The sequence below is a fragment of the Podarcis melisellensis genome, assembly GCF_964234715.1.
Source record: "Podarcis melisellensis genome assembly, chromosome: 8".
Taxonomy (NCBI): Eukaryota; Metazoa; Chordata; class Lepidosauria; order Squamata; family Lacertidae; genus Podarcis; species Podarcis melisellensis.
Genome location: NC_138540.1, coordinates 16454305 through 16476596, shown reverse-complemented (window position 1 = coordinate 16476596; position 22292 = coordinate 16454305). Strand labels below are relative to the sequence as shown.

Sequence of the window (22292 nt, the reverse complement as noted above, 5' to 3'; positions counted from 1 at the left end):
GATCCGTCCATGGGAAACCTAGATGGTCTCCAAATTTGTCTCCATCACCTGGGGTGCAATGTTCACGTAGTTCCCCCACATGCAGAAAGGAAGTGGCATGGTCTTTTCATTTATTTATTTCAGCACTTATATTATGTAAAGCACCCCCAGCAGTTCACACCATCGTAGTCTCTGCACTTAGGACTGTTACCATTTCACGTCACTTTCTGACCCATCTATACAATTCAGGTAACAAGTTCACACAGGGATAAACCAGATGGGTGATTGCTTCAAGTCTGTTTAGAGCTGTCCCATTTTAATCTTCAATTCCCCCCCCCCCCCGATAATTAATGCTCGTCTGCTATCAACATTCCCAGTAAAGCTTTACATTTAGTTTAACACATTGATACCGCATTTAGCCCATCCACCTAATATTTTCTGTAGAGCAGGGATGGGGGAACCTTTGTCATTCCCTTATAGATCCTTCAAAAAGCCAAGTAAGGTAGCCTTGCATGTCTGCTGCAACAACAACAAAATCAAGAGCCTTGTGGTATCTTTAAAGTCTGGATCATTTTTTATGGCAGATGCTTTTGGTGGCTAGAGTTGCCTTCATCAGATGCATAAAGTGCTGTCCTCAGTATAAACACACACATATGACAGAGGTATATGGGAGAATGTAAACAGCAGGGTCAAATGGCAATGAAATTCATTCTGTAACAATTCTACATGGAGCCTGCCAGCAAAAAAGACATGAATTTCAAGTGAGCAAACCTAACCAGCAGTCAGATAGTAACCTTACAGATTAAGAGAGTTACTTCTGCAGAAGCTTGCCTGAGGCATATGCCACACACAAGTCACAGGAATGGCATGGTCACCTAAGTAGTCAGATAGAAAAATACCGAGTCCACAGAGAATTACAGGACTGTTCTTCCCCCCCAAAAAAGTATAGCCACAAAGTCAAACAATTGGCAATAGCCAATGCCCTTTTAACTAGGCAGAGCACGGACAGATTATTTTATCCACTCAATGGGTCAATTCCCTGTTCCATGTCCCTGCACCTTGTGCTGTGAAAACGGAAGACCCTCTGCTGCCTGAAAACCATCTCAGTTTCAGAGCTAGCTTCCATCCTCCTCCTGCATAGCCCACTGAGAAAGAGCCTGCGTTCTTTAATTCCAGAAATGCCCATTATAGAGAGAGTGAGCAGGTGCAGGCATACAACGTGACAGAAGCTCAGAACATCTGAAATCTGCAACGAGACCGGTGCAAATTTTAGAGGAGGACGAGGGGAAGGACTCCACGCAGGACTCACGGGAGAAAACAAAAGTACTTGTTACCAGTGGAGATAGTTGCCGCGGCAGGGACACTGGATGCCTCGGTAATAAATAAAGCTACAGCTGCTCAACTCTCTGCCGTCCTTATAGTACATGGTTTTGTCCAAGGAAAACGGGCCAATGGTGACGCTGGTTTTGGTGATCCTCATCCTTCGGTCTGTTTTCATGCATCTGGCTATTCTGAAGAGCTTGGCTATTCTCATCAAAAGGCTGGATTCCTGCCAGTTCAGATTTTGGCTTTGGTGTTGGAAGAAGATGTGGCGGACTCCAGGAGGGAAGTTGTGAAATGTGTGCGAAACCTGAACGTGACGAGCAGTTGGGGGGAGAGAGGGGGGTGATGGCAGAGTTGCTTGGGTTTAGGAGAGATTAGCCACTTGGGCAGGGGAAGAAGGCACTTACCCCACCTCCCAATACATAAGGAACCATTTACCACTGGGCCACAGCCAACCCCACTCTTCAAACCGAGCTGACTTTACCTCGCGCCATTCCTCATCTTCTGAATGGCACGTGTACCGGCCTTTGGAACAATATTCTCTGATCACAGTGAAGTCTGCAGACAAGAGCTTTACAGAGAGCTGGTAGCGGCGGCCGAGAACACCATAGAACCTATTTATTTTAGGGGCAGAGCAGACCAAGGAAAAAGAACACCAAGAGTTAGATTCACTGCACCTCCGTGCTGGGACATCTACTTCACATGCAGAAGGTCCCAGGTTCATCTCCAGGCATGTCCTCTGTCTGAAACCCTGGAGTGCTGCTGCCAGTCAATGTAGCTCATGCTGAGCTAGATGAGCAGTGTCCTGACTCAGTATAAGACAGCTTCTTATGTAAGCATCTCCCTGGCCCTGGGATGGCGAGAGGAAGAGCAAAGACCATCACATTGCTGAGCTTGTTCCTACAGAAGCCTTCTGGTAGAGAACTGACTCACAAGGTATTAAAAATGAAGAAATTAATGAAGCTCCAATCAGCACTTCTGCTATCAAGTTTGAACTGGGTACCACTCGAAATTGCTAAGGTGAGTTACATTCCACAGAGTGCCAGGGATACGGCAATGTCCCCTTCTCCTTCATGAAGGCACAATGGTAGCCTTCACACATATCGCTACACAGCAGAGAAGTGGTGTGTTTGTGTGACCTAATAACCACTACTGAAGTTCACTAGCACAAATACAGTGGTGCCTCGCAAGACGAAAAGAATCCGTTCCGCGATTCTCTTCGTCTAGCAGTTTTTTCGTCTTGCGAAGCAAGCCCATTGACAGCTTAGCGGATTAGCGCTACAGCGGTCTAGCGGCTTCTAGCGATCAGCGGATCAGCTGTTAAGCGGCTTAGCGGTTTAGGAAAAGGGCGGGAAAAGCGGGAAAAACCCGTGGGGACTCGCAAGATTTTTTCGTCTTGCGAAGCCACCCCATAGGGAAATTCGTTTTGCGAAGCGCCTCCAAAACGGAAAACCCTTGTGAGTTGTGAAAAACTCAACTGAATCCCCATGCCTTGCTGAGTGAGAGAAGACAGCATGTCCCCACCCACCCGTGGCTGGGATGCCTTGGCATAAAATCACAGAATTGTAGAGTTGGAAGGGACAATGAGGGGCACTGTGAGCCAGTGTGGTGTAGTGGTTCAGAGCGGTGGACTCGTAATCTGGTGAACTGGGTTCGATTCCCCGCTCCTCCACATGCAGCTGCTGGGTGACCTTGGGCTAGTCACACTTCTCTGAAGTCTCTCAGCCCCACTCACCTCACAGAGTGTTTGTTGTGGGGGAGGAAGGGAAAGGAGATTGTGAGCCCCTTTGAAACTCCTTAGGGTAGTCATAAAGCGGGATATCAAATCCAAACTCCTCCTCCTCATGTAGTGTATGTAGGAATCCTTTTGCCCAGCGTAGTGCATGACCTTGAGATTATGAGTCTCATGGTCTACCAGACTCACTGTTCTGTGTCCAAACCCCAGGCCTCTTCATGATTTGTCCATGTCCACCAAAACCTGTTCCTCTGTCTGCAACCCACTGGCCCCTCTTGTTGTGTGAAACTCATAGATACCTTAGAACTTTGTCTCACTGTGTACCTCCTGGTCTGATCCCACCCCCAGCCAGGACAGGTTGCTCAGTCACTCACCAATCCTTCACCACAATCGTGGGCCTGCCCTCATCCATCAGCTCATCCCAGTAGCCTTCATCCTTTAAAGTGATGAGCTGAGACTTGACGCAGAGCCTGAGGCACAAAATGGGAAAGCCATCATTGGAAGAAATCCAAGGACTATCTTAAGAAACATTACCAAATTAATGAATGTTAGAATGACGTTGGTTTAGAAATTACGTGGTTTCCAGCTGTAATGGATAAGTAAAAAAAAAAGAAAGACTAAAAATTAAATGAAAATTAAGGGAAAGGATTTGCTGAATTAATAAATTAGAAATTGGAATACAGAAAGGGGAGGTATGAGGAAGTCGGAGAAGTAAGTTATAAGAAAATAAGGGATTGAAATTATACTTGTCTTTATTTTTGTTTGTTTGTATTATTGTTTTGTTTTGTTTTGTTTTTATATAATTTTTGACATTTTAATAAAAATCTTTTTTTTTAAAAAAGGGAAAGCCATCAAAAACCACGCTGAGAGTTTGGACAACACTGCTTTCAATACATACTTCGCACACCTATTGGGTTGGCTGTTGCAGGAAGCAGAATGTCAGATGATAGCCACATTCACACCATTTAAAAACACTCTGATGCCACTTTAGCCAGTCATGGCTTCTTTCCCCAAAGAATTCTGGGAGATGTAGTTTGCTAAAGGTGCTGGGAGTTGTTACCAGTCCCCTGTTCCCCTCACAGAACTACCATGCCCAGAGCTCTCTGGGGAAAGAGGAGTTGACTGTTAAGCCACTCTGGGAATTGTAGCTCTGTTTGGGGAATTGGAGTCTCCTCACAACTCTCAGCTCCCTTAAACTACAGCTCCCAGAATTCTTTGGGGAAGCCATGACTTACTAAAGTGACATCAGAGTGTAATGTGTGAATGAGGCTTATATGGGGCTTTACCCTGATCCTGCAAGGTTCCTACAGTTGTAAGCTTTAAAGAGGGGATGGACAACTTTTGGCCTTTCAGTTATTGCTTCACACACACACACACACACAAAACTCCAGTCATTCCTGACCACTGGGCATGCTGGCTGGGGCAGAGGGGAAATAGAGGAGAACCCTGGCGTAGAGTTAACCCCTTCCTGTTATTACAGTGGTACCTTGTTTCCCAAACATAATCCGTTCCGGAAGTCTGTTCCAAAACCAAAGCATTCTAAAACCAAGGCATGCTTCCCCATAGAAAGTAATGCAAAATGGATTAATCTGTTCCAAACTTTTAAAAACAACCCCTAAAACAGCAATTTAACATGAAGTTTACTATCTAACAAGACCACTGAGCCATAAAATGAAAGTATCAATCAATGTATTGTACTATAAAATAAATAAGACAGTATTGTAGATGATAAAAAAATTTAAAAATTTTACGTGCACTGATGATAGTCATTGTTTGGATGAGGGGCTTTTATCCATTTCTGCAGTCACACAATCAGTCAGTAGCTGATCTGGGTTCCACACAATCACAAAAATGAAGTCACAAGCCACAGCCACAACTCAGTGAACGAAGAACAAGTCGCAGCCAAAAAACCAAAAAAGCCACAGAAACAAAAGTGCAAAAAATAGCAAAAAAAGAGCTCCGAATATCACCTCTGTGTTGCGTGGGTGCTCGGGACTCAACATGAAGCCTCTGATTAGCAGCAGGGGACTCAATTTACAAACGGAACACACTCAACAGGAAGCGGAACATGTTCCGCTTCCAAGGCAACATTCACAAACCGGAACACCTACTTCCAGGTTTGCAGCGTTCTATTTCCAAGTTGTTCATAAACTAAGCTGTTCTAAAACCAAGGTACCACTGTATTGCATTTGGAGTGGAGGTACTATCTCCTGGATAGCCCAGTTGGTTAGAGTGTGGTAACACGAAGGTTGAAGCTAATCTAAGTTAGCAATGAGCATTCATTTCAGTGGGTCGGCTGCATAATCCTGCATTGCAGGGTGTCTTCCAGCTCTTATGCTTCTATGATCTACCATATTTTTTGCTCTATAAGACTCACCTTTTCCCTCCTAAAAAGTAAGGGGAAATGTGTATGCGTTTTATGGAGTGAATGCAGGCTGCGCAGCTATCCCAGAAGCCAGAACAGCAAGAGGGATTGCTGCTTTCACTGCGCAGCGATCCCTCTTGCTGTTCTGGCTTCTGAGATTCAGAATTATTTTTTTCTTGTTTTCCTGCTCCAAAAACTAGATGCGTCTTGTGGTCTGGTGCGTCTTATAGAGCGAAAAATACGGTACATGCAGACCACGAGCAACCCCTTCCCTATCGCCTAATGAATTATGGCTCAGCCACCGCTCTGATCCTCACCGACCGTAGGCAGCGAAGCATTTGTTAACCTCTTGATAAGGGATGGCATCATCTTTCACATAGAAATGCCTCTGAAGGAAATCCCACTTCTGGAGTTTTGAGGAATCCGCTTCCGACATTTCTTTAATTTTCCACTGGCCCCTTGGAGATGTTTGGGTATCCCATAAATCCAAGCCCTCTGGGAGAAAAAAAATGAGAACGTAAGAGCAATGAGGCGGGCCAATGGCCCATCTAGTTCAATATCCTGTTCTTGCCACAACCCCATAGTCTCCTTTGACTGGACTTAACCGTCCAGGGGTCCTTTACCTTTACCTTTTAGAGAGATGTGGAGGTCTACAGTTGCCCCAGGCCTAGGGTTTCTGACCACTGCTACGTATCTTTGCTAACTTTGTGTCCCTTTAAATTGCCCTTTTCCCGTCTCCATTCAAATCTACTCAAATGTGTCCGTATCTGAATATTTGGGGGGAAATGGGAACTTATAGCTGCATTCTCTCTATTGCCTGTTCATAAGATCTTACTTATCTCCAATCTTGCTACTAGCCTAAACTTTTTTCCCCTAGCCATATCTAGAAACCCCAAAATTTCTCATTCAGAAATATAATTCTAACCTTTTTTTTTTTGAACACTGACATTTCAATATTCCACTATGTAAAAATAACAATTGTGGACATAGAAGACTATTGTGCAGAAGAAACAAGTTATCTTGTCTAAAGGTAAAAGGTAAAGGACCCCTGGACGGTTAAGTCCAGTCAAAGGCAACTATAGGGTGTGGTGCTCATCTCGCTTTAGGCCAAGGGAGCCGGCGTTTGTCCACAGACAGCTTTCTGGGTCTTGGGGCCAGCCTGACTAAACTACTTCTGGTGCAATGGGTCACTGTGACAGAAACCAGAGCGCAGTAAGTGTTTACCTTCCCACAGCAATATCTATTTATCTACTTGCACTGGCATGCTTTCGAACTGCTAGGTTGGCAGGACCTGGGACTGAGCAATGGGAGCTCACCCCATTGCAGGGATTCAAACCACTGACCTTCTGATCAGCAAGCCACCTGCATACTAGACCACAGAGCCACCTGCATACTAGTCCACTGCTGACTGGTGCCCACTGGGACTGATAGGGTGGAAGGCAGGGAGCCCAACAGTAGGTGGCGCTAGACCCAATGGCAGGCAGAGCCAAGCGATTTCAGCTTTGTCCCCATCTATCACCTTGCTGAATTCTACAGGGATTAAGGTGGAGGAAACTAACAGGCAGTGCTACCCCATGGACTGGGCGCAAGTAAGAAGGCAGGACAAGCAAGGGCTACCTGAGGGCAGACTGAGGCTGGGTGTCCACCCTAATGGACCAGACTCCAGTGGTCTTAGATGCCTCCTTTCCACAGACAAGGAGGTTATCTGATGGAGGGAGAATCCAAACATGTGGTCTCCCACCAACCAGCAGGCCAGGTTTAGACAAGCTTAGGCATTCCAGAAATTGCAGAACCACTGGCCTCGCTTGTTGGGGCTGGTGGGAGTTGTAGGTCAGCAACATCTACAGGGTCAAAGCTTTCCCAATACCAGATTCTTTGAGAAAGACATTTGTCCTTCAGAAAAAAGAAAGAAAAGGCCAAAAGGGACACACCTTCTCCACAAGGATTCTTGATCAAGTTCCTCTCCAGGTGAGAAAAAACATAGAACTCTTTGGTCTTCTTCAAGTTCTCATTTTTATGGCGGTATTTGCTCTTCCAGAGGATGGGCAAGTCCACCAGGTCTCTCCACCGGGAGCAGACCAGCCGGCAGCTGAGAATCAGCTCGTTCATAGGAATCAGCGACAAGATGTCCAGCATGACGTGGTCTGGCAAGTTGCCAATGTTCGTCATCTGCGAAGAAGAAAAACAAAACAGAACCATAAAAGGGAAGAGGATCACATGAAGTCCATTTGCAGGAAGCAGATGCCGATCTCATGAGCATCCTTGACATGGAAGCTGTCTCAAAGCGTCAGAGGCCTCCAGAAGCAAAAGGAGAGGTGCAGGTGCAGGAGGTCCCCGGTTCAGACTTTTTTGCCTCTTCTGCATAGGTGGGCCATAGATCTGTGTGGTGAATCTTCTGCAGCATGAGGGCCACATTCCTTTCTAGGGAGTCTCCCGGGGGCCAATGGTGGGTGGGGCCAGAAGCAAAATAGGGCAGAGCAGCAATATTAATTTGGAACTTTTTGTACAGCAGAGGAGCTCACACACTTCTTTGTCCTCCATCCAGGCAAGCCAGATGCAGGATCTGAGTTCAAGGACACATTCAGGCCAGGCAAAAACTCTTAAGGAAGGTATGAAACAAGGCTGGTGATGGGCAAAGCCTGGGGAGTGAGGATTTGCCTGCGGGTTCCCCATCCCTATCCCTCTCTGCTTCTTATAGGAGCACAGGAAACTGCCTTATACAGAGTTAGGCCAGCTCGTCCATCTGGCTCAGTATTGTCTACACTGACCGGCAGCAGCTCTCCAGTGCTTCAGGCAGGGGACAGTCCCAACCCAACCTGGAGATGCTGGGAACTGAACCTACCACTTTCTGTACGCTCTACTACTGTGGTCTTTCCCCTAAAAACAAAGTAAGATTCTAGTCCTCATGGTGCCAAATTACGGCTACATTAAATAGGAACTTTATTATACTGAGTCAGAACAGCGGCCCACCTGGCTTAGTATTGTCTACACTGACTGGCAAGATTTCGGGCAGAAGTCTCCCAATTGTAACTGGAGATGCTGGGGACTTCCAGGCAGATCTCTGGGCCCTTTGCGATGGGGAGGTTTAAGGGGAAACAAGAAGGGCCTTTCTGGATCAGACCACAAAGGGTCATCTTATGCAGCATCCTGTGACCCTTTGGTGGGGGGGAGCCAAACCAGATCCCTCTAGGAAGCCCACAACAGGGCATGATGCCAGCAGCCCCCACTCCACTCCCTGCGTAGTATTCTCAGATTCTGAAATCCAGAGGTTGGATATAGGAACTGGGCTGCCTCGCAGGGTTGTCGCCGGGGGCATAAAAGAAAATTCCATGCCAATCCTAATAAGCATGATACATTACTGGGTAGCTCAGTTGGTTAGAAGTGTGGCACTGATAACGCCAAGGTCGCAGGTTTGATCCCCGTGTGGGACAGCTTTATTCCTGCATTACAGGGGTTGGACTAGGGAGGTTCCTCAAGCTCCCTTCCAACCCTAAGATTCTATGAGCAAGACGATTCTCCAGTTTCAGTTCCTGCTCTCTTGCATTGACTTGAGGCCACGAGTCTTCTCGGGACCGCTGCCCAACTAACTCCCTTTTTGCTGATCCTACCCAAGACTTTGGTGGGACGCGGGTGGTGCTGTGGGTTAAACCACAGAGCCTAGGACTTGCTGATCAGAAGGTTGGCGGTTCGAATCCCCACGACAGGGTGAGCTCCCTTTTCTCGGTCCCTGCTCCTGCCAACCTAGCAGTTCGAAAGCACGTCAAAACGCAAGTAGATAAATAGGTACCGCTCTGGCAGGAAGGTAAACGGCATTTCCGTGCGCTGCTCTGGTTCGCCAAAAGCGGCTTAGTCATGCTGGCCACATGACCTGGAAGCTGTACGCCGGCTCCCTCGGCCAATAAAGTGAGATGAGCGCCGCAACCCCAGAGTCGGCCACGACTGGACCTAACGGTCAGGAGTCCCTTTACCTTTTACCTTTACCCAAGACTTAAGACATCCCCCCACCCCAGCCAGGCGTGCCTTATCCTCAAAGGACCGCCTTTGGGGGCGTTTACCTGGGTCTAGGAAGCGAGCAAGATCCAGCTGGGAAAGATGAGCAGTCTCTGCCCCGCTCTGCTTCCAGCTTCCGAAGGCAGGCAGGCAGGACAAGTGGGAAGAAGAACCAGGAACCGTTCCCCCTTCACCCCGCTGCTGCTTTGCCTCCTCCGGGGAGGGGAGGGGCGACTACGCAGGCGGCGCCTCCCCCTCTGTGGGCGGTCCGGAGGGGGGAATCCCGGGCAAGGCGATGACGCGCGTCTGCTGTCCTCACGCAGCTCCTTGCAGCGACAGTACTGCCGTCCAACGCGCGAGGTGCGACGTTAACTAGGAAGTTAAATCCCACGACGGACTTGGGGTCTTAGCCTCGTGTCAGAAGAGCGCAGCTTCTTGATCATCATCTTGCTCTTTTTTAAATGTATTTTTTATTAAAGATTTTCTTGGTTTACAAAAGTATGTGCAATGTCTCTCTCCTTTTCTTTTCAAGTAACATTTTTAACAGATCAGTTTTGTTTGTTGAGACATTAGAAAGAAAAAGGGGAGAGAGGTGGACATCTTCTTGCTTTTATGTTTTAAATTACGAAAAGGGGGGGGGGGTTCCTAGGTTCTCAAGGAATGTGGCGCGGGGAAAAGGATGGCAAGCGGGGCGGGAAGATCCAAGGACAATTCAAAGAAACATTTGGTCATTTCTGCCAACCCAGTGCCAGATTTACGTATAAGCTAAACAAGCTATACCTTAGGGCAGTGGCGTAGCGTGGGGGGTGCAGGGGGGCCCGGCCGCACCGGGCGCAACATCTGGGGGTTAGGGGCGCAAATCCATGGGTTAGGGGGGCGCAAATCCACAGGTTAGGGGGCACAAATTACTTGCCTTGCCCCGGGTGCTGACAACCCACGCTACGCCACTGCCTTAGGGCCCCACTCTCTTGGGGGGGCCCAAAGAATTTAAAGGGGGGGGACTGGATGTATATTTCCAAAATATAAGATAAAAAACAAAAAAACCGCTTTAGATACCTGTTAGGTCCATAAATTACCATATATCATGTGTTCAACACAAAAAACCAGCAACAGTTTGTTGTTGACAAAGGACAGCTGGACATATAAAGGGGCCCATTACCTTCAGTAGCTTAGGGCCTCATCAAGTCCAGAAAGATGGCGTCAGTTCAGAAAGCGGGCTTCGGAGCTCCGCAGGACTCTAATTGACTTTAATTGCTGCTCAGGGAAGTGCTTTTTCCTTTTTCCATTTTTAAATTTATCAGTTCACTGAGAACTTATCAGCACATTCTTATCTATGTTATAAGAAACACTCTGGGCAAGCACTGTGAGAAGCATCCTGGGCAGGCCGCTAGCTGCAAGCTGTTAATTGCCAGCTCCCTTTTGCACTTTGTTTTTTGACTTCCTGGCCTCATCAAACCTAAATCCAGCCCTGGCCAACACTGACTGGCAGCAGCTGTCCAGGGTTTTGGATAGAGTGTCTCTCCCAGCCCAGACCTTCTCCATGCAACGCAGGTGCTATGAGCTATGGCCCTTTTGCATTGGGGAATTTAACGAGTCCTGCTGGATCAGACCCAAAAAACTCCATCTGGTCCTGCCTACTGTGCCCCATAGAGGCCAGACAGATCCCTCCAGGAAACCCACAGGAGGGCATGATGCCAACAGCCCCCTACTTCAGTGGCTGGTATTCGCATATTCATAGAATAACAGAAGTGTACAGCTGGAAGAGACCACAAGGATCCTCTAGTGCAACACCCTGCGATCTTTGCACACCCATGACCCTGCAATTAAGAGTCTCATGCTCTATCAGCCAAGCTATCATGCCCAGGGGTTGCTGACAGGGGTTGCCGAGAGCCAGTGTGGTGTAGTGGTTAAGAGCAGTAGTCTCGTAATCTGGTGAACCGGGTTCGCGTCTCCGCTCCTCCACATGCAGCTGCTGGGTGACCTTGGGCTAGTCACACTTCTCTGAAGTCTCTCAGCCTCACTCACCTCACAGAGTGTTTGTTGTGGGAGGGGAAGGGAAAGGAGAATGTTAGCCGCTTTGAGACTCCTTCGGGTAGTGATAAAGCGGGATATCAAATCCAAACTCTCTCGGCAACCTCGCAGGGCTGTCGCCAGGAGAGCGGTAATAATATATTAAAAAGTCATGCACATCTTACATACAGTGGTACCTCAGGTTAAGAACTTAATTCGTTCTGGAGGTCCGTTCTTAACATGAAGAACCACTTTAGCTAATCGGGCCTCCCGCTGCCACCGTGCGATTTCTGTTCTCAGCCTGAAGCAAAGTTCTTAACCCAAGGTACTATTTCTGGGTTAGCGGAGTTTGTAACCTGAAGCATCTGTAACCTGAAGTGTCTGTAACCTGAGGTACCACTGTACGATGATTCCCCACCCCCAGATCCTCCTACCCCCTAACTCTAGAATGGCCACGAACAGGCAGCAGTTACTTGGGAGAGGGCCTCCCTGCACATGCTCAGAGGCACCAACTTTCGCCACCCTCTCCTCCTGAAAATATTTCCTCAAGCCTTCTTCGGAACAGCACCCTGGTGAATCCTTAACAGGCCTTCCTCCCCTGCTGTCCTGAGAGGAATCCCTCAAAAGAACCCCTCAAAAGAGTTTACCAGGGCTGGGAAAAATGGCCAGTCTCTGCCTCGCTCAGCATTCTGCTTCAGAAGAAAGTCAGGGGAAGCGGTAAGGTGCTGAGGACCAGGAAATGTTTCCCACCGCTGCCTCACCTGGGGCAGGTAGAGGTGGATCAGGTAGGCAACACCTCCTCCCCAAAGGAATCCTGGGAAAAGTCTCATTTGCTTATGGTATGGGGTGCCCGCCTTCCTCAAGATGTGTGAGGGATTCGGAGATTAAATCCCCTTCTCCATGAATTTTGGAAATTACTCTCAGCTTTCTAAATCACCGCGGGGGGAAGGCGGGAGGCGAGGAATCTCATTGCGAAACTCACCAAGATTTTAAAGGGGGGAATAACTATACAGTACAGTGGTACCTTGGGTTCAGTGCTTAATTCGTTCCGGAGGTCCATTCTTAACCTGAAACTGTTCTTAACCTGAAGCACCACTTTAGCTAATGGGGCCTCCTGCTGCCGCCGCGCCGCTGGAGCACGATTTCTGATCTCATCCTGAAGCAAACCCGAGGTACTATTTCTGGGTTAGCGAAGTCTGTAACCTGAAGCGTATGTAACACTGTACAGTGCTACCTCTGGTTGCGAACGGGATCCATTCCGGAGGCCCGTTCGCAACATGAAGAGAACGCAACCCCACAGTGGCGTGTCTGCGCATGCGCGGGTTGTGATTCGCCGCTTCTGTTCATGCGCATGATGTCATTTTGCACATCTGTGCATGCGCGAGCGGCAAAACCCGGAAGTAACCCTTTCTGGTACTTCTGGGTCGCTGCGGGACGTAACCTAAAAGAACATAACATGAAGCAGACATAACATGAGGTATAACTGTACTGGTTTACTATGACTTTTCCAGCCAACTAAAACCTACTCAGAGTAAGATGGAAGGAAGGTAAAGTTCCAACCAGAGAAGAATGGATAATCCAGATGATGGACTATGCCGAAATGGCAAAATTGACAAGGGGGATCAGAAACCAAGAAGATAAGAAATTCAAAGAATGGAAAAAAATTATAGGTTACCTCGAAGAACACTGTAAACAGGATTGTTATAACACTTGTAATGTAATAATAATGGTTATTAATAGTTAATAATAATGGTTAAAATGGGAAGTTAGAACAAAATTTGGATAATACTATAAGATGCAGCCCCCTTCTTGGATCACTGCCTTGCCGTGGCAAAGCGGCTTGAATAACTCCGAGAAGCTATGAACTATGCCGTGCAGGGCCACCCAAGATGGACAGGTCATAGTGGAGAGTTTTGACCAAACGTGATCCACCTGGAGCAGGAACTGGCAAGCCACTCCAGTATCCCTGCCAAGAAAACTCCATGGACAAAGACAACAGGCATATAAGTGCCTGGCATGCTCTGGTCCATGGGGTCACGAAGAGTCGGACACGACTAAACAACAACAACATAAGATGCAGTAGAAAAAAGATTTACAATGGAAACTACTGGGGGGCTGGGGGGGCCGAGGGAAGTCTTATATATGTATAAATATTGATTATATTTGAATGTAAAGGATATTTGTAAAAAAAATTAAAACATTAAGAGAAACCTCTACTCTGAGTAGACCCATTGGAACTAATGGAAACAAAGGAGTCATGCCCTTCAAAATCAGGGAGTGCACTCCAAGAAGGACTAGTGCTTATGCAGAACCCTGGGAGATTAGACAGGTTGTGCATCCACAGCAGTGACCAGGGATGACCACTGGGAGGAGCGCAGAAAAAAGAAACAGCCATGGTGCATCTGCAGCAGCACAACCATGTGCTGACCTTTAAAGCCCTAAATGGCCTTGGCCCAGTATACCTGAAGGAACGTCTTCACCCCCATTGTTCAGCCCTGACACTGAGGTCCAGCTCCGAGGGCCTTCTGGCGGTTCCCTCACTGCGAGATGTGAGGTTACAGGGAACCAGGCAGAGGGCCTTCTTGGTGGTGGCGCCCGCTCTGTGGAACGCCCGCCCTTCAGATGTCAAGGAAATAAACAACTATCTGACTTTTAGAAGACATCTGAAGGTGGCCCTGTTTAGGGAAGTTTTTAATGTTTGATGTTTTATTCTGTTTAATATTCTGTTGGGAGCCGCCCAGAGTGGCTGGGGAAACCCAGCCAGATGGGTGGGGTATGTATGTATGTATGTATACATAAAATTATCATGATTATTATTACTGTTATTATTTATTATGTCTTCACCTGCCCTCATTTGGCATTGGTCTTTGCAGCCACAGCAGACGCTGCAACCTCCCAACAGTTTGACTTCACTCCCAAAAGCGCAGGCGTTTCCGAGGCAGACGGATGCCAACAACATTCCCTTGTTGCCTTCCCTTCCTGTATTTTAATGTCTATTTACTGAATTTGATATCTCACCTTTTTCTCCAAGGAGTTCCCGGTGCCTTGCATGGTTCTTCCCCATCTCATTTAATCCCCAATTAAGAACCCTGCAAGGTAGGTTAGGCCAGGAAGCCATGACTGGCCCAAAATCACCCAGTGAGCCTCATGGCAAAGGGGGGGGCAGGATTTGAACCCGGCATCTCCCAAGGCCCTAGTCTGACACTCTGACCATTTTGCCACATTTCAATATATATATTGATATGTGTCCTACCTCAAAAAGCAGGAGGCCGTACAGACATGTGGCAACAGCAACAGATCACAAAAATAATTTAAAATGCATTTATTCTGCGGTACCAAAAAATACCTTGTAAGAGTCTCACCCGCACAAGAACAAGTAAAAAAACAATTGGCCCAGCCAAAGAAGGGGTGTGCTTTCTTTTCTCTCCAGCTTGAAAGGGAATTCAGCAAATCAGTTCCGTTGACCAACAGTGTAAGTGAACTTAAGGGTGATGCTGGTGTTAGTTATGCGCACACCTTTATGGTTACGTTCGTTGACATTTTGGCCTTGGTGTTCAAAGTAGATGTAGCGGACACCAGGAGGGCAGCCAAAGATGGAGTAACAAACCTACAGGATTGGGGGGGGGGGAGAGAAAGATGGGTGGTGATTTGGGTAAAGTTTCATTTATGCATTATTATTCCTTGCCTGTCCCTTCACCAAAATGTCCCATAGGGAAGGCTGTTGCAGCATTTATTTCAAAGTACAGTTGTACCTCAGTTTCCAAACATAATCCGTTCCGGAAGACCGTTCAAGTTCTGAAACGTTCGAAAACAGAGACGCAAAGGAAAGTCTGCAAATTTAATAAACAAAATTGAGAAAAATAACATACAGTGGTATCTCGGCATGTTCGACTTCCGAGGTGTGTTCGAAAACAGAAGCATTTACTTTCAGGGTTTATGGCGTTCAAAAACCGAAAAGGTTTGTCAACAGAGACATTCAGAAACCAAGGTACCACTGTAATTTTCAAAATAAGATTTCAAATGCAAAAATAAAATTCGTCTAGAGTACATAATAAGGGACGCGGGTGGCACTGTGGTCTAAACCACTGAGTCTAGGGCTTGCTGATCGGAAGGTCGACGGTTTGAACCCCCGTGACGAGGTGAGCTCCCGTTGCTCGGTCCCAGCTCCTGCCAACCTAGCAGTTCGAAAGCGTGTCAATTGTGCAAGTAGATAAATAGGTACCACTCTGGCGGGAAGGTAAACAGTGTTTCCGTGCACTGCTCTGGTTTCACCAGAAGCAGCTTAGTCATGCTGGCCACATGACCCGGAGAAACTGCCTGCGGCCAAACGTCGGCTCCCTCAACCAGTAAAGCGAGATGAGCGCCGCAACCCCAGAGTTGTTCATGACTGGACTTAACTGTTAGGGGCCCTTTACCTTTACCGTACGTAATAAAAACAGTCATAAATGCAAGAGGAAAAAACCCACAACAGTAATCTTTTAAAAGCTGTAAAAGGAATGAATAGTTATATCGAGACAGTTAGGGAATACACACAACTGCTCCAAAATGGAAGAGCACAGTAGAAATTGTGCAACAGAGGTGAACCCCACAAAGATAGGGGGCAAGGCAGAGATCTCTTTTGCTGCAGATTGCGACTCCTTGGCCCCAAACTTCCACCTGGGTTATTAATAAATAAATAAATAAAACCAAACAGTGTTATCTTGGTTCCTGAACAGAATGTGTTCCAGAAATCCATTCATTTTCCAAAACCAAGGTGCAGGTGCGCAGAAACAATACTGGAAGCCACAGTGGATGTTTGGCTTCCGAAAGCATTAGAAAACCGGAAGACTCACTTCCAAGTTTCGATTGTTCGGAAGCCAAAACGTACGAGTACCAAGGCGTTCAGGAATCAAGGTACCACTGTAAAAAAATTATTATTTATACCCTGCCCATCTGGCTGGGTTTTCCCAGCGACTCTGGGTGGCTTACAGTTAAGTTTTATTTATTTATTCGCCTTATATACTCCCCTTCATCTCAAGATCTCAGAGCAGTTCACAAGGTGAAAATACAAGGTGAAAGCACAAATAAATGGTCAAAACAAAAACCACAAAACAGTAGCCTCCCACCCACAAACATATTTTAAAGGCTGTAGAATATTAATCAGCATAAGGCCTGGTTGAAGAGAAATGTTTTCATCTGGCACCTAAAGATATATAATGAAGGCACCAGGTGAACCTCCCTGGGGAGAGCATTCCACAAATAGGGAGCCATTGCAGAAAAGGCCCCGGCTCTTGGGTTGCCACCTTCTGAAAGGGGTACACGAAGGTGGGTCTCAGATGATGATTGCAGGGTCCGGGTCAGTTTGGCTGCGGCTCCAATCTGGTGGAACGCTCTGTCACAAGAGACTAGGGCCCTGCGGGATTTGACATCTTTCCGCAGGGCCTACAAGACAGAGCTGTTCCACCAGGCCTTTGGTCAGGGCGCAGCCTGACTCCCTCCTTTGGCAATCTTTACAGAATTTAAGCTTAATGGTTGCCATCAATTGGATTTTAATTAATTTTTATAATGAAATGCTTTTAGAATGTTGCACTATTTTATTGTTGTTAGCTGCCCTGAGCCCAGCTTTGGCTGGGGAGGGTGGGATATAAATAAAATTTATTTATTATTATTATTATTATTATTATTATTATTATTATGGGGAGAGGCAGTCCTTGAAGTATTACGGTCCTGAGCCATTTAAGGCTTTATAGGTCAAAACCAGCACTTTTGAATTAATTGGGTCCAGAAACTAATTGGAAGCCGGTGCAGTTGGTGCCAGGTGTAATATGCTCAAACCATCTTGCCTTGGTGAGCAACCTGTCCGCCAAAGTTTGCACCAGCTGAAGGTTCCGAACCGTCTTCCTTCTTACCTCTCGCCACCTTCCATGTTTAGATCCATTCATGAACAAGTCTTCAGAACACCGCTCTCTTAGGACCTTGAAGTCTGCTGATAACAGCTGTACCCGCAGCTTGTATTGGGTGCCTTTGGTGCAGTAAAAACTATATTGAGAGATAGAGAAACAGAGAATATGCCACACCATAAAAATTGTACTGAATCCTCACTCTCACAAGGAGTTAAAATCTAAGAAGAGCCTGGCTGGTGGATCAGGATAATGGCCCATCTTAGCCCAGAATCCTCTTCTCTTCCTCTAATAATTGTCAAAGTTGTAACAGATATCATCTTGGCCCCTCTCCTGCCCATCACCGCTGGGCAGTTGGTGGCTGGGACAGAACTGCAACCTGAGATTCTGGTACCCACAAGGATTGTGGAGGCCTTATCCAGCAGCCCTGTCTGAGAAGAAAATACAACCCCTCGGGAGTTGAACTTCAGAGCCAGCAATCCTGCACACTCCAGCTACCAGCCAGAGGCCCCTGCAGGAGCCCACCCCACCCATGTTGTTAGAAGCAATGATGACAGAGTTTTGTTGGCCAGGGTAACTGGCAGGCAGTCACTGTCCACCTTAGGAAAGCAATGTGGATCTTTTAAGGAAGCTGTCATGCCACCAAAGCTGGTCTTAGCATGGTAGTGAAAGCCTACACAGGTCCAAAAAAGTTGGACTACTGTTGGAGCCTATTGCCAACTTTGGAACTGTCCGTGGTCCTGAAGTCCAGGTCCTATCAGACACACTTCTCCCCATCCATCTAACTCGCTGGCCAACTCTGGAACTTCCCATGGTCCTGAACCCTAGGTTCAATCAGACCTGCGCCATTGTCCTGTCCATCTGCATTTCTTAGTCCAGAAAGTATTGATCTGATGTGCAGAGATCTTTCCTAATCTAATTAATTCAAGAGGGTTCTGGAAGCTTCTCTGTGTGAAAGAAAGAAGCAGAAAGTTCATGATGTTTAGGTTATTCCTTCAGAGAAGCGGAGTACAGCTGGTTTAAACTGGTTCTGTTATCTTTTTCAGTCAAGGTCACTCTGACTATAAAAGTAAGGCCAGAAGGAGCCTGGGTTTCCCTTTCTCTTTCTATCTCTCTTCCTTTGGGTGTGGTGTTCTGTACATAGTATGTTTAGTGTTAAGGTTTAAACTTATTATAAGTTATTGTAAGGTTAAGTTAATTCTGCTGCAACTTATGGACAGTGCCAATCCAGAATGTATTGGATTTGCAACCATTATGCTCATTGGCCTTCAGTAGCAATAAAGCTCTGCTGGATGAAATATAATTGCCTCTGATCTATTTTTGGGAATCCTGCAACATATTTGAGTTTTTACTCTACTAACTATACAGTGGTACCTCGGGTTACATACGCTTCAGGTTACAGACTCCGCTAACCTAGAAATAGTGCTTCAGGTTAAGAACTTTGCTTCAGGATGAGAACAGAAATTGTGCTCCGGCGGCACGGTGGCAGTAGAAGGCCCCATTAGCTAAAGTGGTGCTTCAGGTTAAGAAAAGTTTCAGGTTAAGAACGGACCTCCGGAATGAATTAGGTACTCAAACCAAGGTACCACTGTACATTGGGATCTACTCTGGATCAATATGGAGTAGAATTTCCACGACATGGCCAACCCATTGGCCACTTCTATCCTTTCGATCTACTGGAACCTTTGAGACTGTCTTCTTGCCACACAAACTCACCAACAGCCACAATGGCACACACTGCACTCACCAGTCTGTCACCACAACAGTGGGTTTGACCCTGTCTATCAGCTCATCCCAGTAGCCTTCGTCCTTCAAGATGATGAACTGAGACTTGGCGCAGAGCCTAAGTGAAAACCAGAAAGTAACACCATCACTATCCTGCCTTTTGCTCCAGTTGGCCGCCAGAAGCGCCAAGCCAAATGCAGCCCATTGAAGGAGGCTCATCAACCCACCCATGGAGATGACTGGCAAGCCTCGCTGCAGAAGGGCACTGGGGCTTGGCCACTTATTAACGTGGTGCTCTAGGGAAATCCTGGCCTCCGTTTTGGGGACGTTGGTTGGTTGGTACTGGTTCCTGCCTTGTTTAGTGTGCAAGAAGAATGTTGCAAACCTGAAATCCACTCCCTGTGGCAGAGCTTTGAAAAAGTCCTGTGCAACACACGACCCACAAAGCTGAAAGCAGGCCAGAAGCCAGAGGTTGTGGGAATGCTCTTCCTAGTGCCTGTTAGCCTCCTGAGAGGCAGCATGGTGTTCTGATCAGCGTATAAAACATAAAAAGCTGCCTTATACCATTGTTCTATCTAGCTTAGCATAGCCTACACTGATTGGCAGTGGCTCTCCAGGGTTTCAGGCAGGAATCTCTCCTGACCCTACCTGGAGATCCTAGGGATTGGACCCAGGACTTTCTGCATGCAGAGCAGGTGAGCTGTGGCCCTTCCTACATTCCGGGCTGGGAAGTTAATACAGTGGTGCCCCGCAAGACGAACGCCTCGCAAGACGGAAAACCCGCTAGACGAAAGGGTTTTCCGTTTTGGAGGCGCTTTGCAAAATGAATTTCCCTATGGGCTTGCTTCGCAAGACGAAAATGTCTTGCGAGTTCCTGCGGGTTTTTCCCCCTCCCCCCCTTTTTCTAAGCAGCTAAGCCGCTTATCAGCTGATCCGCTAAGCTGATAAGCCGCTAAAAGCCGCTAAAAGCCGCTAAACTGCTAATAGCGCTAATCCGCTAAGCTGTCAATGGGCTTGCTTCGCAAGACAAAAAAACCGCTATACGAAGAGCCTCACGGAACGGATTAATTTCGTCTTGTGAGGCACTACTGTACAGTGGTACCTTGGTTCTCAAAAGCCTTGGTACTCGAACAATTCGGCTCCTGAACGCCGCAAACCTGGAAGTAAGTGTTCCGTTTTGCAGGCACTTTTCGGATGCCAAACGTTGGACGCTTGAGTGCAGGAAGCTCCTTGCAACCGATCAGAATCCGTGCCTGTTGGGTTTTTTGACTATGTGCTATTCTGTGCAGCTTCACACAGAGTCAATTAGGAGCTAGCCGGCCAAGAAGACTGAGCAGAGGAGTTATCTGCCTAGAGATAAGAAGTCTTGGAAACAGCTCTACCATTGGTTGAAGTCTCACACAGGCATGATGATTTATGACCTTACTGACTGGAATATGTTGGTTGGTCAGTGTGGTGTTCCGAGAGTTGTTTGGAGTTTGTTAAGAGAGAGCTAGTTAAGATCCGTGTATCTGTTCGTGTATATAGTAACTTGTAGAGTCTGCTATAAATAATAAACACCTTACAAGTTACCAGTAGCAGCATTTTGTTCCTGCTTTGTCCATCCTGCCTGCAACTGATTGCTTTCTAGAACTCTGCGTATGCTCTGCTAAGGTCCTGCAACAGGTCAAAGTTGCAAAACACCAATAGGTTTTATATATATATATATATATATATATATATATATATATATATATATATATGAGTTTCCAATTTAATATAGACACGCTGGAAGAATGGCAGATGAAGATGATCGACTACATGGGATTGGCAGAAATGACCGGCAGAATCCAAGACCAAGGAAAAGAGTCGGCGGAAGAGAACTGGAGGAAATTTAAAGACTATTTACAGAAATATTGTAAAATTAATGAATGTTAGAATGATGTTGGATTGAAATTAAGTGGTTACCAGCTGTAATGTAAAGGTTGAGTAATAAGCTAAGATAATTTATATTAAGTTATAATAAGAATTTGCTGAAATAAGATTTGATTTGGAATACAAAAGGGGGAGGTGAGAGGAGGTCCGAGACATAAGGTAACGGAAATAAGTGATGGGAATTATATTTGTTATGCTTTGCTTTGTTTTAAATGGGGTTTTTTTTTGGTATTTTTCTTTTTTGTGTATTATTTGTATTTAAAACACCAATAGGTTTTTGAATGGTTTCAGGAGTTGGACGGATTCCCAGAACGGATTAAGTTCGAAAACCAAGGTACCACTGTACATGGGGTGTATTTTTTTTGGGGGGGGGGATGGTTGCAGTTTCATGCAGGTATGTCTGACTCTATACCAATTTATTGGATATTAAAAAGAACTCATTAGATTGAAGTTGTTGATGTAAGTTGTGATTATTATTAATAATATTTTAAGAAACATGTCCAGGATTGAGGAGAGGGTATCTAAAGGCAGGCTTCCATGCCGGCCCAAGGTTCCCCGCAGAAAAAACAGTGAATCGCTCTCCCCATCTCCAGCTGAATCTCAGATCAAATGGTATTATCCTTACCCATCACAAGCAGCAAAGCATTTTTTAACCTGAAGACAGGGCCCATCATCCACAGGGCGGTTCCGCAGAAGAAAGTCCCTCATTCCAAGTCGCAGTGAGGCCTTTTCAGACACTTCCTGAATCTTCCATTGGGCCTCTCCAACGGTCTTGGTTGTCCAATAGTCCAAGCCATCTGTAGGAAAAGGGGACAAGTGATAGGGAAGGGTTAACAACATAAGAAGAGCCCTGCTGGATCAGGCCCAAGGTCCATCTAGTCCAGCATCCTATTCACACAACCTATAAATTACTGGGAAATTTATGAAAGGGCATGTTAAATAACATAATTTAAATACTTGTGGCATTGAGTGGTGTAGATATCTCAGGTTGTTAGTAAAACAGTGTACATCGTAGGCTACAATCCGAACCCCATTTACCTGGGGGTAAGCCCCACTGAATTCAATAGGACTTGCTTCTGAGTAGACACAGTTTGGACTGCATTTTTAAGTTCACAAGGTCTAATATTTTAAAGCGGGATCCAGAAATGAACTTTAAAATACTCCTGTTTTTTCCAGTAACTAGAACCACCAGCTTTTTGCCAGTTTTAACGCTCAGTTTCGCTTTCCTGGGAAATCGTGAAAACTGGAGTTCTGTAAATGCGGCTCTGGGATGCTGCCCCAGAAATCTGCAACTCCAGGGAGGGGGGGCTGGAGTCCATTGGGACTGGGAGGGCAGAAGGCAGAGAGCCCAGAGCCAATGACAAGAGAACCA

General features: G+C 46.5%; 2 protein-coding genes across 3 annotated transcripts; both read right to left on the bottom strand.

Annotated features, from left to right (window-relative positions):
• Positions 1 to 100: 100 nt before the first annotated feature.
• On the bottom strand, positions 101 to 7636 carry LOC309376896 (F-box only protein 44-like). The gene is made up of 5 exons (XM_081923823.1): positions 7334 to 7636; positions 5720 to 5897; positions 3412 to 3507; positions 1787 to 1916; positions 101 to 1609 (listed from the first exon to the last, which is right to left on the bottom strand). The coding sequence occupies exons 1-5, from the start codon at positions 7599 to 7601 to the stop codon at positions 1310 to 1312; spliced, it is 972 nt and encodes a 323-aa protein (XP_081779949.1). The 5' UTR covers positions 7602 to 7636; the 3' UTR covers positions 101 to 1309.
• Positions 7637 to 14676: 7040 nt separating this feature from the next.
• Positions 14677 to 21658, bottom strand: LOC309376965 (F-box only protein 6-like). 2 transcript variants are annotated; one of them, XR_014171330.1, is made up of 4 exons: positions 20109 to 20181; positions 19029 to 19124; positions 17291 to 17420; positions 14677 to 15009 (listed from the first exon to the last, which is right to left on the bottom strand). XR_014171330.1 is itself a non-coding variant. In XM_081923926.1 (4 exons), exons 1-4 carry the CDS (start codon positions 21626 to 21628, stop codon positions 14854 to 14856), a joined length of 465 nt encoding a protein of 154 aa, XP_081780052.1. In that variant the 5' UTR covers positions 21629 to 21658; the 3' UTR covers positions 14677 to 14853. The 2 variants fall into 2 exon arrangements, 1 of the variants encoding a protein (XP_081780052.1); XM_081923926.1 differs by lacking the exon at positions 20109 to 20181 and adding an exon at positions 21546 to 21658.
• Between the last annotated feature and the right edge of the window lie 634 nt (positions 21659 to 22292).

Bases quoted from the DNA above. Each gene is read 5' to 3' on its own strand.
- LOC309376965 (XM_081923926.1), bottom strand. From the start codon at position 21,628: ATGAGGGACTTTCTTCTGCGGAACCGCCCTGTGGATGATGGGCCCTGT. The intron at 19,125-21,545 runs GTAAGGATAATA...GTTTTCACTTAG, and splicing joins TGCTTTGCTGCTTGTGATGG to GCTCTGCGCCAAGTCTCAGT. The intron at 17,421-19,028 runs GTGAGTGCAGTG...CTCTCAATATAG, and splicing joins ACTGTTGTGGTGACAGACTG to TTTTTACTGCACCAAAGGCA.
- LOC309376896 (XM_081923823.1), bottom strand. From the start codon at position 7,601: ATGGTTCTGTTTTGTTTTTCTTCTTCGCAGATGACGAACATTGGCAAC. The intron at 5,898-7,333 runs GTGTGTCCCTTT...TTTTTCTCCCAG, and splicing joins CAAGAATCCTTGTGGAGAAG to AGGGCTTGGATTTATGGGAT. The intron at 1,610-1,786 runs GTAAAGTCAGCT...CGTCACGTTCAG, and splicing joins AAGATGAGGAATGGCGCGAG to GTTTCGCACACATTTCACAA.